The sequence below is a fragment of the Schistocerca americana genome, chromosome 1 (genome assembly GCF_021461395.2).
Source record: "Schistocerca americana isolate TAMUIC-IGC-003095 chromosome 1, iqSchAmer2.1, whole genome shotgun sequence".
Taxonomy (NCBI): domain Eukaryota; kingdom Metazoa; phylum Arthropoda; class Insecta; order Orthoptera; family Acrididae; genus Schistocerca; species Schistocerca americana.
In genome coordinates, this window is record NC_060119.1 from 282,368,914 (window position 1) to 282,387,621 (window position 18,708).

Consider the following 18,708-nt stretch of genomic DNA (forward strand, 5'->3'; position numbering starts at 1 on the left):
TGGGCCATAACTCTGTCTGGAGGACGTGCGTTTTCAGGTCGACTGTTACATAGATCCTGTCGATGCGACTAGCGGAATGATTCGTAATATGAGTGAAACCCGGCAATGCACCGTTCTTGTTCTCCCATGTGTCAATTAAGCGGAGTTCTGTAATTACGGCTCCGAGTTCTGCATAGTTATTAAAATGTGGCGTCTGGTCTTTTGGAGACAGCACAAAATTATAGTCACCTCCAAAATTGATATGCTCGTAGCGGCCACCGAAAAGGGGAACTATATCATCTTTATAAAATTCATCTCTTCCCCTCCTGTTCCTGGTGCCAGATGGTGCATAGATATTTATAAAACGCGTATTGTGAATGGTGACAGCTAGACCTTTGGTGTTTACCAGTTTCTCGACATCTTTGATGATAAATCCTTCTTTGGCGAGTATCGCTGTTCCGAGGTCACGGTCGCTCCCTGGATTTACGACTGCATTGTAACCCGTGATGGCATCCAGTCTAATATCTGTTACTTCTTGTAACATAATAACATCAATATCAGCGGCGTAGAGCATGTCTTGCAAGTTCTTAAGGTTTAATTCGTTACGGATCTTGTTTAGATTCGAAGTCCCGATTCTATAAGCTTGTAATGAATTCATGATTAATTAAGTAAGTATACAAGTCGTTATGGCCCACTGTCGACAAAGCCTAAGGTTTTCCATGTAATGGCCGAGAGGATGTCTCGTCCCTCATTTGCTTGTTTTTGTGCACTGGAATCTTTCCTCCTGGTAGGTGTGACACTTCCATCATTTCCTCATCTTCGGGAAATTCTTCAATGTCATCTGCCCAGTTTCTCGTATCACTGCGTTGAGACAACTCTATCACTGCCCCATGTTGAGATGGAGTCCTGTTCTTTGTTTGTTTACTTGTGGACCGTTTCGTTTCGCCATCCTGTTGCGTCTGCGTTTTCAATTTTCTAAACTCGTCTTTTCCCGCTGTATGCGGGGCCTGTGGGTCTACGTCAAAATTGACGGATGTCATACCACTAATTTTGCGATCGATTTGTTATGCTATTTCAGGGACTGATTGTACCTTTTGAGGAGCGTCAGGTGGAGCTACCCTCCGTTTTTTATGCTTTTCGGGAAGAGATCCGGATTTCTATCGCTCTTCAGTCTCGGAAGCCGTGCTGGGATCTTGTGCAGCATCCTCGTTCTCGTCTCTCTGTACATCTTGCTCAATAGTTTCGCCATTTTTGGAAAGACATCCTGCTTCTGTGATGGGTGCCGCTTCAGGCGACGGAACGACAGTCGTTATTTCACTAGAGCTAGTGGTCACTGACAAGCTTTGGTCGTCGTCTTTTCTGTCGCCACTGCTCTCCAAAGCGAAACTCGATGTCGTAGCAGTGTGGCCACGGGTGGCCGTAGCATATGTCACTGGTAAGGTTGTCATCGTCATGGGAGGGACTGCTTCCCCCGTCGGTAACTGCGTCACTCTCCTCTGTATGCATTCGGAACGTACGTGTCCAGTCTGTCCACGGCCGGAGCAAGTACGCGGCTGTCCATCATACATCACAATAGCTCTATAACCGCATACGTAAACATACGAGGGAATATGCTGTTGAAGATCTATTTTTATTTGCCTGACACCATTTAAAACTGGAAACGTTTGAAAGGTGGTCCACTTTTCCGCAACATTACTAATGACCTTCCCATGTGCTTTGAGAACGCAATTAATTTGTTCCGTAGTTATTTCAAAGGGAAGTTCAAAAATACGGACTGTTCTTATTCCGATACCTGCATGACCTACTTTGACATCACCGACGTTTCCATCACAGTGATTAAATTTAAAAGATGCTCCACATCCTTCAGTAATCCTATCACAGCATTTAGCATTCACCATCTTTACATAAACTGTGCTACTCACAATCGATAAGTGGATCCCAATTATATCATTGGAACTGAGCTTTACTACATCGCGCAAGAACTGTTCTACTTCGAATGCTTTAGGTCGTGCAAAGCGTTCATCGAACGTGAACTTCAAAGTATCTTTGCGAAGCGGTTGCGTCATATTCATGTTCGTGTTAGATTCATTTGCAATAACACAAACGTATAAGCCGCAAGACCACCCACTTACTTGTCAGCACGCGGCCGGCCGCAGCGAGCACGTAAACAAGGCCCGTCCGCGCAGCTCGCCCACCGAAGCACAACTTGGCGCTGCTCAGGGATGCGTTGACACTGCAAAAACACACGGCAACACTAATTTGTAGGTGAACACACACTAAATTATCTATATTTTTCAATATTTCTCAAGAACCACACGAATACTGATGGTTGTTGACGTTGCTAACCAGAGATACCACGGGACCACGGCGCTCCTGAGCTCATATCAGCATTGACGTTGCCTTTCTTACGCATAGACTACTCAGTTTGTGTATTTTGTTTATTTTTTCGTAGTTCCACACAACTTCTTCCTGTTTTCTCGATTGATCTGTGTTCAGTTTTTCAAGCCCTATCCACTGTGCCGACTTATAACTAAATCTGAGGAGGGTGCGATGGGGAGGTTCCCTTGTAAGGAAAGTACAACTACTCGATAACTCGATTCAGTCGCGTCAACTGACGAAAGAAACGAACGAATAGCGTGCGGCCGACTGGCAGCGGCGGCGCGGGTGGCAATGCGGGCGGCCCAGCAGTTCTTCGAAAGTGAATAGAGCGGTTGGTTAATTTCATATCAGTCGATCGCTATTAGCGTGTGTTGCATTATAATACTCGGAGAGTGACGTTGATTCGTGGTGTCTACGTGACTTCTTATTTCCTGGACTACGAACGGTTGCATGGTCGTGAGGAGAGCGTATTCTGGTTTCAACGTTGTTGCATTTGTATAATCCCCTCCAAACTAGTCTCATAGGTGTTCGTTATCGTAAGAACTCTGGAATTCTTCTTGTTACTTAAAGTCAGATGCGTTATCCTAAGACTTTTTCAATTGCGATGTTTAACATCGACCATCTAGCCCGATGTTGGTAATGTGTCAAAGTTTAGATTGGTATTGTGTTTGTCAGTGGCACTCTTCCTTCGGAGATCAGCCGCTAGCTACGTCATTGGTTAATTCTTCGTTGTAAACAAAATAACTACAATTCGCTTTTGGACAGCACATTAGAAAACTGGCTCGTCTAACAAATAGTAACTGATTTTTCGACAAGTTCCATCATATGCAGTGCGGTGTACCATCCATTGTTCGTTGTCAAATGGACTGGGTACACCAGGATTTAAAAGGTGGATTTATTCTAATCTGTCCGCTGTGGCACGAGGAGTCAATCTAATCTGCACGGCGCATTACAGTCGTAAATATACTAGAAAATAAGTAATAAATTGGAACGTCATGCACAGTGCGGCAGTTTTCGTCACCCATCTCAGTGTTTATGACGTAATATTTCATGAACTATATGTGGTACCATAATTTTATAGATGCATTTAGCGGCATATGTGGGTACTGTCTACGAACTTTATTGTCAGCGGAGTATTATCACAGAAGTAATAAATTCAAGCTTCTTGCGTGATATGGCACTTTCTCACACATCTCACTGTTTATGACGTCATATCTCCTGATCTACGGTAGGTATGTCGTTCTTACCAATACAGCGATTTTTGCCTGTCAATAAGGAATATTTACTTAGTTAGTTCCGTGTTCCACTATCATTTGCACGATAAATCGTAATAATATGTAATGAGTCGTGTAACATACACATCTCAATTCTATTTCTAAATATGGCTACATGCTGAACATTTTTAAATCTACGGATGCGAGTAATTCCTACCCACCATTTTTACCTATTAAACAAAGAGAAATTCTTCTACAGAACAGAAGGAGTAGTCAAGGCTAAACTTTTTTAGTTTGTTTTCAAGTTTTAATTGATGTCTGTCAGACATTTTATATCCCTGCGTAAATTTAAAAAAAATTTCTTGGAGCATTGTGAACCTCTTTTTATAAGAAGGGCTGCCTTAATCTGGGGTAATGAATGTCGCTTTTCCTTCTGCTTGATAATCATAGTTTATTTTGAACTGAAGTGGAATATTATTACAAACTTCATGAGGGAATCAATATACTGTGAAGCAGTAACCAGAATCCCCAAATCTCTAAACAGTTGTCTAAAGGAAAATCGAGAGTGTGCATGATACGTTAACCTTACAGTATGTTTTCGAGCAATGAAGACTCTCTTCCTGACACATGAGATACCCCACAACGTTATTCCAAAATTTCATTATTGAATAAAAATATGCAAAACATGTCAGCGTACTGAGTTGTCTCCCTCCAAGCTTTGTGGTGATTCTAAGTGCAAATGTGGCTGAACAAATTTTCTTCAGCTGTTACAAACTGTGATTTTTCCAATTTAAATGGTCATCAATAAAAAACCTAACAATTTTGAATTTTCAACCCTACTTATTATTATTTAACATGTGCTAGACTTATCATTAACGTAGTACCGACTTTGGTTGAAATTGGTCCAGTGCTTTACGAGGAGATGTGTGAGATACACACAGTTAAACACACATACCTACATCCATGGATAAACCGAACGAGGTAGCTATTTCAGATAGACGGGGCTTGTATTCTGAAGTGTAGGGCTCCATTTTCCATGCAGCCATCCTGATTTACGTTTTCCGTGGGTTCCATAACTTACTTCAGGCATATGCAAGGACGAGAATACTTAAAGTACGCCCACCTACCTCTTCCAGCATGTCAAACGAGACCTACAAGTGCGTAAATGTTTGTATGTATTATGTTACTTGCGCCCCTCGTAAAACATTATATCATGACATGTCCAGAATCATTGTAAGACTGACCTACGAATCAATAAAATCACCAGTATTCCCTTTGTCAGTTAGCGCGAGACAGATCATTGTAAACGTAAACCACATCAAGGCTAACTAAATTGTCTGTACGATCTGCACCGAGGGCCTCCACACTGCTGATAAAATAGACCGAGTTACGTATATGATGTTACTATTGGAACCAAAAACAGGAAAAGAAGAAAATTGGGATTAACTTGGGATAACGTCCCGTCAACATCAAGAAGACGGAGCACAAGCTCGGATTGCGGCGAGGATGGGGAAGGAAACTGGCCCTGCGATTTTAAAGGAAATATTCTGGCATTTCCCTGGAGCGATTTAGGGGAAAAAATTGTTCAAATGGCTCTGAGCACTATGGGACCTAACTTCGGATGTCGTAAGTCGCCTAGAACTTATAACTACTTAAACTTAACTAACCTGAGGTCATCACACACATCCATGCCCGACGCAGGATTCGAACCTGCGACCGATTTAGAGAAAACCTAAATGTGGATGGCCGGACGTGGGTTTGAAGCGTTGTTCTCCCAAATGCTAGTACAGTGTGCTAACCATGGCCCCACCTCGTTCGGTGAGCATTTGCCCATCAGTGTTCTCAGTAAGGAAAGAAAATAATTGGCTATACTAAGCTGTGCTGGTGTTGCTTGCTTTTGGCCGTAATTTTGCGAAGCTAATACTGTATGGGTGCCACGTAGTCAGACGGTATTAATCTCTTGAGGGTCTTTTGGGGTAACGAGGAAGAATTAAGGATTGTATAAGTTTTCCACTGCGCACGAGGTAGTCTTTAATAGACCACAACAGTTCTTAATTTTCCTGGATTGCTGGAAGTCCAGTCTGATTCATCGCCTACTCACAACTCCGAATATCTTACTCGTTGTTGTACCGAAAAACGGAAGCCGCTATGTGTGTTTGGCCTCCTGGCATGGATGAATCGCAATGTGTCTTGGTATCGTCAACAACTGAATATCTCTTTCTCCTGGATCCCGTCGGATGGTTCACCCCGGAGGCGTAGTAGTCCTTGTCCGAAACTGTCCTGACTGTGTGTATTATTGTGCACAGCATAGCTCTCTTGTCAACTGGATGACGAAAGCTACACCCATTGAGATACAGGTTCGTTTGTGTCGGTTTCCGATACCTTGAATGCCAGAGACGCCCGACCAAAACGCCTACGGAAGGCAATTTCCCGTCGTCCTCCGTCTCCGGAATTATGATAGGAAGTACACATCAAAAGTATCCGGACACCTGGCTGAAAATGACTAACATGTTCGTGGCACCGTCCATCGGTAATGCTGGAATTTGATCTGGTGTTGACTTTCACTCTCGAAGGCATATGTTCAACCAGATACTGGAAGGTTTCTTCGCGAATGGCAGCTTATTCTTCACGGAGTGCTGCACTGAGGAGAGGTATCGATGTCGGTCGGTGAGACCTGGTACAAAGGCGGCGTTACAAACATCGAAAAGGTGTTCTAGAGGATTGAGGCCCGGACTATATGCACGCCAGTCCATTACAGGGATGTTACTCTCGTGTAACCACTCCACCATAGGCCATGGGTTATGAACCGGTGCTCAATCGTGTTGAAAGATGCAGTCACCATCTCCGAATTCCTCTTCAGCAGTGGGAGGCAAGACGGTGCTTAAAGCATCAATGTACACCTGTGCTATGATAGTGCCACGCAAAAGAACAAGGAGTGCAATCTCCCTCCATGAAAAACAGGACCACACCATAACACCACCGCCTCAGAATTTCACTGTTGGCACTACGCACGTCGGCAGATGACGCTCATGGGGCATTCGCCATAACACGCCCTGGTATCAGATCGCCACATTGTTTATTGTGATTCGTCAATCCACACAACGTTTTTCCACTGTGCAGTCGACCAATGTTCACGCTCCTTACACCAAGAGAGGCGTCGTTTGGCATTTACCGGTGTGATGTGTGGTTTATGAGCAGCCGCTTTACCATGAAATCAAAGTTTTCTCACCTCCTGCCTAACTGTAATAGCACTTGCAGTGGATCCTGATGCAGTTTTGAATTCCTGTATGATGGTCTGGATAGATGTCTGCCTATTACACATCACGACCCTTGTCAACTGTTGACGGTCTCTGTCAGTCGGCCTGTACGCTTTCGTGCTGCGTGTGTCCCTACACGTTTCCACATCAGTATCACATGGGAAACAGTGGAGCTAGGAATGTTTACGAGTGTGGACATCTCGTGTGCAGATGTATGACGCAAGTGACACCAGTCCCAACACACCAGCGTTGCTAATAAACATTAAAACGCTCACTCATGTAAACCCTTTGACTTGCCTCAACTCCAAAGGAATTACAGGGAAGCAAGTGTGTCGCAGGATCCCTATAAATCCACCTTATTTGTCGACGATTTCACTATCATATTGTACTCCATCACCGTAACAAACACTTTTCAGCTGCAAATTACGACCTTAACGCTGTGGGAAGTGAACACTACAGGCCGTTGACAGAATGAGGAGTGACTTATGCCGGAAGTTGTCGGCCGCCAGTGTTGATTATTAATGAAAATGTAATCAGCGGCGGGCTTCGAAGCCGGGACGAAAGACGTTTCGATTTTGTATCAAAGACGCTACCACTAGACCACGTGTGAATAATTCGCGATAACCGAGCGAGGTGGCGTAGTGGCTAGCACACTGGACTCGCATTCGGGAGGACGACGGTTCAATCCCGCGTCCGGCCACCCTGATTTAGGTTTTCCGTGATTTCCCTAAATCACTCCAGGCAAATGCCGGGATGGTTCCTCTGAAAGGGCACGGCCGACTTCCTTCCCCATCCTTCCCTAATCCGATGAGACCGATGACCACGCTGTCTGGTCTCCTTCCCCAAAACCAACCAACCAACCAATTCGCGATAAGAAACTAAGATGCGTCACTGCTTAATGCCCCTTCAAAAATATTAGGCTTAAGGTGCAAACCGTGCACACCTGATTCCAACTTTTGTGTGGTCCACAACATGAATGCCAGGTTCACGGATGAGGAAGGTTTCCAAAATACTGTACGCGATGCACCGTGAAGGACTTAGGTTGTCAGTGGGGTCTTATTGCAAAAATCCAAATCCTGGAGTGTTCGCACAGCATGTGTTGGACCCACTGGGCATACGACCCATCTCCTGATGTTATACTTAGCACATAGGGCTTTATCTAGTTCAGTATCAATAGTATCCATCACCGTTCCCTGCCCATCATCGGTATCTTTTTTTTTTCAGTAACGTCCCTAGTTTTGGATATTTCTGTAGCTCCTAATTGGGCAAAGGCTATTTTTAGATTGAGACACGAAAGTAGGCCTGTATATGAAGGCTAGTAAGCCTCCACAGTTCACACGACGGTTCCTTATCACGGGGCGACATGCATATGGTGCCCTCTCTGTTTCAGAATCATTGACATTCATCAACAGTTTAACAACGACTAGGTTAGGAAAGTAGTCATTTTGAATCTACACAATCTCCTTTCAGATGTCACTGACACGTGAGTGTAATCTTTTGTGTAATGTAGAATATATCTCTACAAGTGTGCCAGATGCAGTTCGGACCGTCCGTTTTCGAGATCTGTACTGAAATAAAATAATTAAGAATATCCCCACAAGAACTATACGCACGTGTTGTATATTGAAGAGCGTTGTTATATTGCTTTGCTATTAATTCTGGAGGGGGCATATACATTAGCTGATACTTGGGTGTAGTATCTGATTCATAAAGGTGACAAAAAAACAACGAGACTAAAGACAAATTTTTCCACTATCTACCGACTAATACATCCGTCGCTCATAATCTGTGGACTGCGACGTGTGCATTCGCGTTCTCGTTATATATATATATAGTCCGTGGGTAAAAAAACATTTTTGTTCCACTACGCTATTTACCCATGTGAATCTTGTAACCATGTATGAATTTACTGTTTCCCTTTCTATTGGCTACGTCTTCAAGTGTTTTACGGCTGGTAAGAACCATCTGGAGCGGAGTTTAACGCTTAAGCAATTGAATGCCACTATAGGTTTGTGTTTGGAAATTTTTATTATTTATTTCGATTAGGTGATAAAAATAAATATTGAAAATGTGATAAAACTTAAGGAATACAACATAAAAATGTTAATCTGGCAATAAATTTAAACTTACGAACAGGATGTGTTTTGTCTCCGATGCTTTTTAATATCTTTGTTGATAACATGTAAAGACAACAGTGAAAATAAATAATTTTACACCCGCTATTTTAACAAAAGGAAATCATCTAGTATTAACACTTTTTGCTGAATACCATCTCCTAATAGGTGACAGTGACGACTGCTTTAAAGGTCGACTTATTAGTGAGATACAACTGCCAGGAACTGTAACTTATTAATGTAGACACAAATAACTAAATTCGTTTATTTTAAATGTTAAAACGGGCCGCTAACATAATTGTAAAAAACTATCAGCAAATAGAGAGAGTGAATGAGTTCAACTTCTTCGGAAGTAACATCTCTTCTACAAACGACAGGTACATAGAAAAAAAGTTGAAAGATATAAATAGGTATGTTAATGGAATGTTATATGGGACCCTGAATAGAAAGGTGAGTTAAGAAACCCCAGTAAAACTCTACAATTCAATGAGACAGCTACCTGTGCTATTTGTCAGTGAGAGACTGGAACATTAACGGCTGGAAATGAACAATATAAGCTGCGGAGTTAGGTTCTGCTTTTTGAGAATAGCAGCTCGCTATACACTGTTCAATACGATCAGTAATACGGCAATCACACTATAACTACGACTTAAAACCGTTAATAAACATCAGGCAACATAGAAATAAATTAAGAGCTCATGTTCAAAGAATGACTGAAAGTAGGATAGCTAAAATAATAATGAACTGTCGAGCAACGGCAAAAGGTCAATAGCTGGTCCAAGAAAGCCGTCGTGAAAGAGAACAGAAGTTAGCCACAGGAAGTAGAGACACTGAAATAGAGTAAGTAACAGACAAATGCCTAACGTTTCTGGAAAGAAGAACGGAAGGAAACATACATTTATAAGGATCACTTTCCTGGTAACCAATGATCGTAAATAAACAGACAGCCATCAGTATTATGAAACTCTAGACATATCGTGTGCAGAGATATGTATTTGAAGGACTAGCAGAAATATTGTATTGTTTGTGAATGATCTCACTGTCAATCGCAGTTAAAATCTTTCTGGTGATAAATTCATTGACAGCGCTGCAGCGTACAGCAGCGAAATCCGTTTTTGGCATTTTAAACGTTTCTCTTGAAACAGTAGTGTTGAATGGGACAAAATTTTTGTGGTTCTCTTGTTTATTGAAAGAGTCAGTACAATAATTAAAGCAGGGGGAAATATTGTACATTGGTACACTTTTCACAGTGAGCCCGGGAATAAACTTTTGATGTATCTCTTTATACCATTTTTAAATGACATTTCACATTATTTAAATGGCATTCACTTTTTTATGTTCTGCAGTCTTTTTCGGAAATTACAAAACTTACTGTAGAAAATTAAGATTTTTGTTAACGTGGAGACATATTCCATGGTACAACATGTTCACGTACTTAGGAATAAATACTGGACTGAAATTTAAAGCGCTACAAGCGAGAAAATCATGTCAGTACTGCAATAGCCTATCTATTACATCATTAGTCTACTACTCATCAGAAAGCGAAACGAAATTAAGCAGAAGTACTATGAAAATCCAGTTACAAATTAAATGACTTCTGAAAATGAAGCGAATGGGAACTGTGACAAATTTCCATTTTCTAGACGGGTAAAATTGTTGAGACATTAAAGAAACTCTTTATTTGCACGTCTCACGTGTTTCATGGTGAAATATCTTCTGTTTCAAAGTACAAAATGATGCATGGGCGACGAAGCTTGGCTTAACCATCCACGGCTAATGCAGAAGGAAAACTAGTATTCAGCGATAAGACAGGAATGACCATGCGAAACAAAATGTCTAGTAAATATTGGTTCAAAAAGGCGTACCTTAGGAATTGGCAGCAATCCTTCATCGTGGATACAGTGAAACAAGTTTCTTGTACTGCAAGCTCTTTGCTTTCTATATTTTAAGAGATGGTCGTGTGAACCAGCACAATTTCAGTAAACTTGGGGTTTAAGATGCATACCTTAAAGAACTGAGAGCAATTGTTCATCTTCGCTCCATGAAACACATCTACGGTACAAAATAAGTAAGTGCACATAGGGCTTAAGGGACGCATTTTAGAGGCTGTACTGATTTGACAATTTTTTCTTGTTTTGGTACATCTACCTTCTCTCAAAACATGCGGAGCAAAGAGTTTGCAATAGAAGATATTTCATTCACAGTATCGAAATCGAGTAAGTACTCATAGCTCTTAAGGTACGCATTTTAGAGCCAATGTTTACTAGACTATTATGCTTCGAATGATCGTTCTGTCATACCCCTTAACATTGACCATTCCTTCTGGGACACTCGTGTAAAAATAGCTGCATAAAAAACACGTTACAGTCTACATAAAATTCTGTACCTCAAGAGAGAAACATACTCCAAACAGATTTAACATATTATGTAGCACATAAATCGGTAGATTGTGAAATAGTTACAGACGTTATGTTAAATAAAATTCATGCCTAACAAAAACAAAAAAAATAACTTGTAGAACTGCTTATGGTGGTTTCTAATGCATTTTCCTTCATGTGATTCTAAAATCACCCATTAGGCTGTGTCTAGAAAGCAAGGGGGTGCACTATTCTCTTGGCGCAACACTCACAGCTACTACAGAATCTGCTGCGTCCCCTGCCACTGAAGTGTCGAGCGCGAGCGCTGATGCGGTTTTGTGCTTGTTTCCAGTTCCACCCGACAACGTGAGCATCCTGGACGAGCACGGCCGCGTGGTCAAAGAGGTCCTGGGCCCCTATCCAGAGGGCGCGCAGCCCACCGTGTCCTGCGTCGCCACCGGTGGTAAGTCGAGTTCCTTCTTCCGGCAAAGTACCCTGAATAGCCTTAAGAATCAGTTTAATGGCCCCGAAACAGCCGCTTCGAAGGAAGTACATAACCCAAAGGTTTTCACTCTATTGAAAAACTTTCAGCGCAGTTTCTTCTACTTCAACTGATACTCATGTAGGCAGACAGTATCTGAGAGCTACCACCAGAGTTAGACCATGTTCATTACATTATCCGTGAGAAGTCGTTGGTAAGGATAACAAGCAGTATATCGTACTACAATATTTAGCCGTTTTAAGAGAGGTTCTCACACACAAATTATAATTTTGCCTCCCCCCCCCCCCCCCCCCCCGCCCCAATAAAAGGAAATGTCACGTAATTGCGTTTTTGTTTGTTTGCTGGTACCTGTCTATACAGTAAGACTCTGATAATCCGGCACTGGATAATTAGGCGGAGACAGTTTGGCTGTCGAAGTCACCCTCCAGGATCGCATCTTGTGTTAAGTAATAATTTTTTTGCGCATATCTGCCTTTCACTGTCACGTCACTTAATGCAGCCCATGGATCAAGGGGTTATACAAAATTACAAGTGCAGGTAGAGGGGAATTTTTGTCTTCTTCCCATTCAACGAGTGACACAAAGGATCACACAAAATTTCATGCTACTGTAAAGAAAAGTTTGTGCAAAAGTTTCCTTCACTTTACGTCTATGGTCACTGTTTTACTCGCGACAGTGTCGCAGCTTGTTTGTGCAAAAGCTGCTGAGCCGAGACTGCAGCGTCGAAGACTTTAAATGCATTAAAGATGTCATTTTCACCGATGCAATTAATTGGACCCCTGTGAACCTGCACAGGGCTTGCAGGAAACTGTGGCCTAAAATGGACAAAGACTCCGAATGGAAGGCGATGTAAACTATCGCTGTGAAATTGTACGAGTGATGAATTCTGCATCCACTAACGAACTGAGTGCGTTTGCGGCACAAACAGGTTGACGCGTGGATCGGCATTGACTCAAACGTAGCTATCTCACACGCTGACTGATGGTGTAAAATTACAAACCGTGTTAAACCTACATGATGCACCAGGAACAGAGCGAAAGAAATGAAACGCTCTTATCTTACACCGCCTGGGCTGAGGTTTCAAAGCCTGAAACTCTTTTGTGAAATTCGCTGGAGTAGATAACAATACATCGCATCTTAAGTTATAAGTTTCCACATCATACAAAATATTTTTTTAATTTTTAATTTTTATTATTTTCTATTACAAAATTTTGTACATGGTTGCACGTTCAGAGACCGTAAATAGTTACAATTGAAAGAAAACAGCCCTCGGTCACTATTTTTAACGAGTGACCGAGGGCTGTTTTGTTTCAATTGTATTTTCTATTAATTTTTCTATGAGGAACTACAGCCTCCAAATACTTTATAAAAGACATCCTGGTACGTTTTAGGTTGTAATTCAAACGTTGTATATTTAAACTGCACGATTTAAGTTAAGAAAGTTTACATTAAAACCTACAATGGATCACATTTTCCTTTATAAAATAGTTTTGATCGAGAAGAGCTCAATCCAGGAAAAAAGTTAGCATTTCTGCAGTGGTACAGAAGGCACAGAAGAAAATTAGAGCTGTCAGATCCGAATTTGCGTTCCAAGTCGTAGAAACCAAGTGATTATCTGTAAATGGAGTATAAATAAGCCGAATGATGTGTCTGAAGTGATTACATACCATAGTGCAAGCTGCAAGTCAAAGCAATCTGATGTCTTTAATAGTGTATGACAGTAAAATGACAATGAAACCTGCATTCAAAGATTACATAAATCTAGAGCAACTAAGGAAATTTTTCTGTGGCAAGACCCAAAATGTGAATAAATCCTTCAGGAATATTGTATGGTGCCGTGTGCCTAAAAATGTTTTTGTCGGTATAACGACTCAAATGCTAGCAGTAACTGAGGCTATAATAACTTTTCACTCTGGATACTACAAGAAAAGGCAGGGATGAGATTAGAGCCGAACACAACCAGAGGTCTGCAAGAAGTGGAGATGCTTCGTGTCGGCCAAATGGAGTTTGTCGCTCAGCAAATGACAAAAGAAGCAAGAAATAAAGCAGGCAAGCACTGAGAGACTTTTACGCTGAAGAGGACACTGACTAAGGGTGAGGAAAATTATAGTGTACGAAAGTGTCAGAAAAAAAGGTCTGTATAAAAGTTAGAAACTAAAACACTTCGAACCAAAATAAGTAAGAACTTCATTTTTTGCTGTATATGACCCGTTATGTCAAGAAGTAACGAGGGTATAAACAAGAATTTGTTTCAGCATTCCAAGAATGCTATTCAACATACATGGAAATAGAATGACGAGTATAGCCTATGTTTTTATTGTTTTATGTTCAATTACTTATAAAATTCTGCCAGAATACTAAGAATTTGTCAAAAATATCATAACACGCACCATATTATAAATTTTGCAAATAATTCCAGTTCAATATATCAGCCCGGTATATTCAATAATTATGGGAAACTGGAAATACTTGCCTTAAAATTTCCAAGATAATGTATCACAAAGTTTGGTAGTTTAAGGGGCTCCGGAACGCCCTATACTCGCAATGTTAAAATAACGCTTATAAATTACATCTTTCTTCACAAAGTATTTGAGGTAGGAAGTTGAACTTTTTACAGATTATTTATTGGAATATGGGCTACAACTTAACACAGGAATTTTACAAAATTTTAGTTCAGTTAATAAAGATGATTTTTTTTCAATTGTAATGAACATTCACAACATTTTTTTGCAATTTTTTATTTATATATTCAAAAATATACAGTTCTTTGGAAAAAGGCTGTGTTAAATTATGCAGAAGGTACTGTGTAACATTTACTGAAGGTTTGAAACAAATATGTTTGGAAGATCCTTAGAAAACATGTAATTAGTATGAGAAAATGAAAGTTTTGGGAATCGAGCGACAAAGATTGGATTAACTTTTTAGTGCATTCCAGGTCCATAGGATGGATTATCTTCATCCTCTGCAAACTCCTCCTCCAGCTTCCTCTCGTTCCTCCTCCTGTTTACTCTTGCTTGTATTTCTAGACTCTTTACAGCCCTGTCTGCAGCCCGAAGGCGTTTCTTGTCTAAAGCAAGCATCGCTCGTTGTTGTGTTCGTAGATTCTGCTACCATTTTCTTCAGTTGCAGTTACTGCAACACTGTTCCAAAAGGTGGTCATGTATGAACACTTATCACATTTCAGTTGTATTTCACTAGCAAGTCCTACGTGCTTTATTATGGAGAGTTCCAGACCAACTTTACTACAATGAATACATCTTACACAGTTTGAAAAAATTCCTTTGAGAACCGACATATCAAATATTTCATTCACATCTGATTCGCCCATAAAACATTCATAGTTTTCACTCATTGAACCAAGCTTCTTCTGTGAAGTATTTTCTTTCCCACTTTGACTGCTATGGGCAGGTGTACTAGAGAGGTTAGGTTCACTCACTTGGTTATCGTCTTTATTGTTTACAGTAATATCACATACCTTTGGCTTTCCAACATTTCTCCTTTCCTTAAAAGCCTTCAGAGGATTTATAATAACTTTACTTTTACTCATTATTATACTTCAACAAAACAGAGACTCAGACTTACCGGGCTGCCTCCATTCACCTCTCCGACGATTGTCTGGTAGAAGGCATATGCGACACTTATCGGTGAAGGGAACGTGATGCCAATCCTGAGCGGTCCATAGAGCGTGTTCTTGGGCCCATCTATAGCGCACTGAATAGTGTCGTGGTTGCAAAGATGGACCTTGCCATGAACGTTGGGAGTGAAGTTGCGCATCATGCAGCCCATTGCGCACAGTCTGAGTCGTAATACGACGTCTTGAGGCTGCACGAAAAGCATTATTCAACATGGTAGCATTGCTGTCAGGGTTCCTCCTAGCCATTATCCCTAAGTAGCGGTCATCCAGTGATCCTGAGGGCTGTTCTTTGATTTGAAACTTCCTGGCAGATTAAAACTGTGTGCCCGACCGAGACTCGAACTCGGGACCTTTGCTATTCGCGGGCAAGTGCTCTACCAACTGAGCTACCGAAGCACGACTCACGCCCGGTACTCACAGCTTTACTTCTGCCAGTATCTCGTCTCCTACCTTCCAAACTTTACAGAAGCTCTCCTGCGAACCTTGCAGGACTAGCACTCCTGAAAGAAAGGATACTGCGGAGACATGGCATAGCCACAGCCTGGGGGAGGTTTCCAGAATGAGATTTTCACTCTGCAGCGGAGTGTGCGCTGATATGAAACTTCTTGGCAGATTAAAACTGTGTGCCCGACCGAGACTCGAACTCGGGACCTTCGCCTTTCGCGGGCAAGTGCTCTACCAACTGAGCTACCGAAGCACGACTCACGCCCGGTACTCACAGCTTTACTTCTGCCAGTATCTCGTCTCCTACCTCCCAAACTTTACAGAAGCTCTCCTGCGAACCTTGCAGGACTAGCACTCCTGAAAGAAAGGATACCACTCCTTACCAGTCGACCACGGTACTCTCACCAAACGTTAGATGTATATAGAAGATGGTGCCATGCAGGTCGTGCTAGTTTAAGACGCAATTATCTAAATGTACTACAGTAAAATGGTTCGAATGGCTCTGAGCACTATGGGACTTAACATCTGAGGTCATCAGTCCCCTAGAACTTAGAACTACTTAAACGTAACTGACCTAAGGACATCACACACATCCATGCCCGAGGCAGGATTCGAACCTGCGACCGTAGCAGTAGCGCGATTCCGGACTGAAGCGCCTAGAACAACTCGACCTCCACGGCCGGCTACTACAGTAAATGTGAAGATGCTGACAAGGGCACAGTTTACGAAGCACTTCTTGTCAATTTGATATCGGGGCATATGATTCTTTTCCAAAATCTAGAGGATCGAAGGTAGTGCCAGAAAAGAACAATGAATGGGTTAATATTGCTCTGAAAGTCTCCCACGGATCAGCAAACATTACAGTGTTGCTCAGCTTAATAAATTATTCATTACTGAGAAGAATCGAGTGAAAAAGGAAAACCGATAGGACACGGGGAATAAACCGATTAAGATTAGTAAAAGTATTTAGTGGTGTTGCTCTCCAAGGAAGACAATCCTGTCTTCCAAGATATATTAAGCTTAATGTCAGGTACGGATCAAACGCTGCTCAGGACTGCGACAGAAATGAAGTGAAAAAAATGTGATACGCAGGTACGCTCCCAGTTGCTTCTGTGACAATAATATCGACTGTCTCAACATACATTCGACCTTGAATGAAAACCCTTGCACCATGTAAAACTGAAGAAAGAAAAGATTTAGCTTTACGGAAACTTCAGAGAATTGTTGAAACAACTGGAGTTGCAGAATGTTCAAACAGGAATGGAAAGTAAAAGCTAGAGAAATCTGGAGAGGCCAGACTTACTCAAACGGAATATTGATAAGAACATAAATAGTGTGTAGTTAAGCGTTTCGTTTTTCTATATTCTCTCCATTCCTTACTTTATTGCCTAAAAGAAAAAAGAAAAATACAATTTGTACATTGTTCTTGCCTTCTTGTAATTACGTGATTTTCAGTTACAGCTGCATTGATTATATGTTGCTTATTAGATTTGAATAGCCACTTCTGGAAACTTGTGCCACTCCTCTTCAACTGTCTGGTTCAGGACTCTCTTTTCTCGTCCTGTTCCACTTCTTCTTCATCTTCTTCTCCTTATTCTGCATCCTTCCTGTCCTCCAGATGATAGTGAAAGTGATATTTCTTGTACTTCTAAGGTGCTGTGCATTAAAGAGTATATTGCTATTAGTTTGCGATGGTCGGAAATCATTTCTTTAGTAGACCAAAGGCTCTCTCCACCATCGCTCTTTTTTTGTCACGGAGCAAATTGCATCGTCACTGATTAGCATTTCTTGCTGGCGTAAATGAAGTGACTAACCATGGAGACATTCCATTCCCTGAAACGCTAAATAAACAAGTATTCGCACCGTACTCTGAATTTATATTTCTAATTGGGCTACAGATTCATTTACTAGCGCCGGCCGGAGTGGCCGAGCGGTTCTAGGCGCTAAAGTCTGGAATCGCGCGACCGCTACGGTAACAGGTTCGAATCCTGCCTCGGGCATGAATGTGTGTGATGTCCTTAGGTTAGTTAGGTTTAAGTAGTTCTAAGTTCTAGGGGACTGATGACCTCAGATGTTAAGTCCCATAGTGCTCAGAGCCATTTGAACCATTTTTCATTTACTAGTGCCATGCATGCTACATGACCACTCTACCCTTAAATGCTAGTAAATTTCCTGCCGGTATCTACCGTGACCTGCACATAAATAGAGACATAACCTTTACGACTCATGTATTCATCACCATGTAATGCTAGTTTTCTGATTTCCCTTTAGGTGCAATCTAAAGTCCCTGTAACTGTTGGCAGTCAAAATATTTTTTGCCGTTCTGGCTTAGCCGTATTAACTTCCTGCATTTTAGATGGGAATGGAATCCAGTTGTGAGCTTTAAAACTGTCTAATCCCTGACAACGTTCACTGTTTTACACCGTTATCCGGCCAACTTCATAATCCTCGTCCAGAACAGTTTCGATTCCAAGATACCCCCCCCCCCCCCCCACACACACACACACCGAAGAAGTATGGCTATCCATTTCCTGGAAGTCAAGGCTTCTGGGCGTGTTTCATAGCGCACTGACATTAATTACGCAGTTAAAAAAGTTTACAGTTTCAGTTTCAAATCGTAACAGCTGCTTCCGAATCTGATATCGTTTATCACTGACCGTCAGGAACATACCCATGGAATGGACTGACGAACATTGTTTAAGAGGTAGCATGCACCACCACCGTCCTACGAATAACATAGAGGTATCTCAGTGTGAATACTAGGCTGCTCCTGAATAAAAACAGTGGATGTTGCGAAATTAATTAATATGAATGACGCGTTCCACCTTT

The 18,708-nt window shown here is 41.6% G+C and overlaps 1 protein-coding gene across 1 annotated transcript in view; it reads left to right on the plus strand.

Annotated features, from left to right (window-relative positions):
- Nucleotides 1-18,708, plus strand: part of LOC124625619 — a 753,924-nt gene that overhangs the window by 685,053 nt on the left and 50,163 nt on the right. Inside the window, exon 4 of the mRNA XM_047149187.1 lies at nt 11,653-11,763. Within this exon, the coding sequence (XP_047005143.1) occupies nt 11,653-11,763 (111 nt within the window). The remainder of the gene's footprint in view (nt 1-11,652; nt 11,764-18,708) is intronic.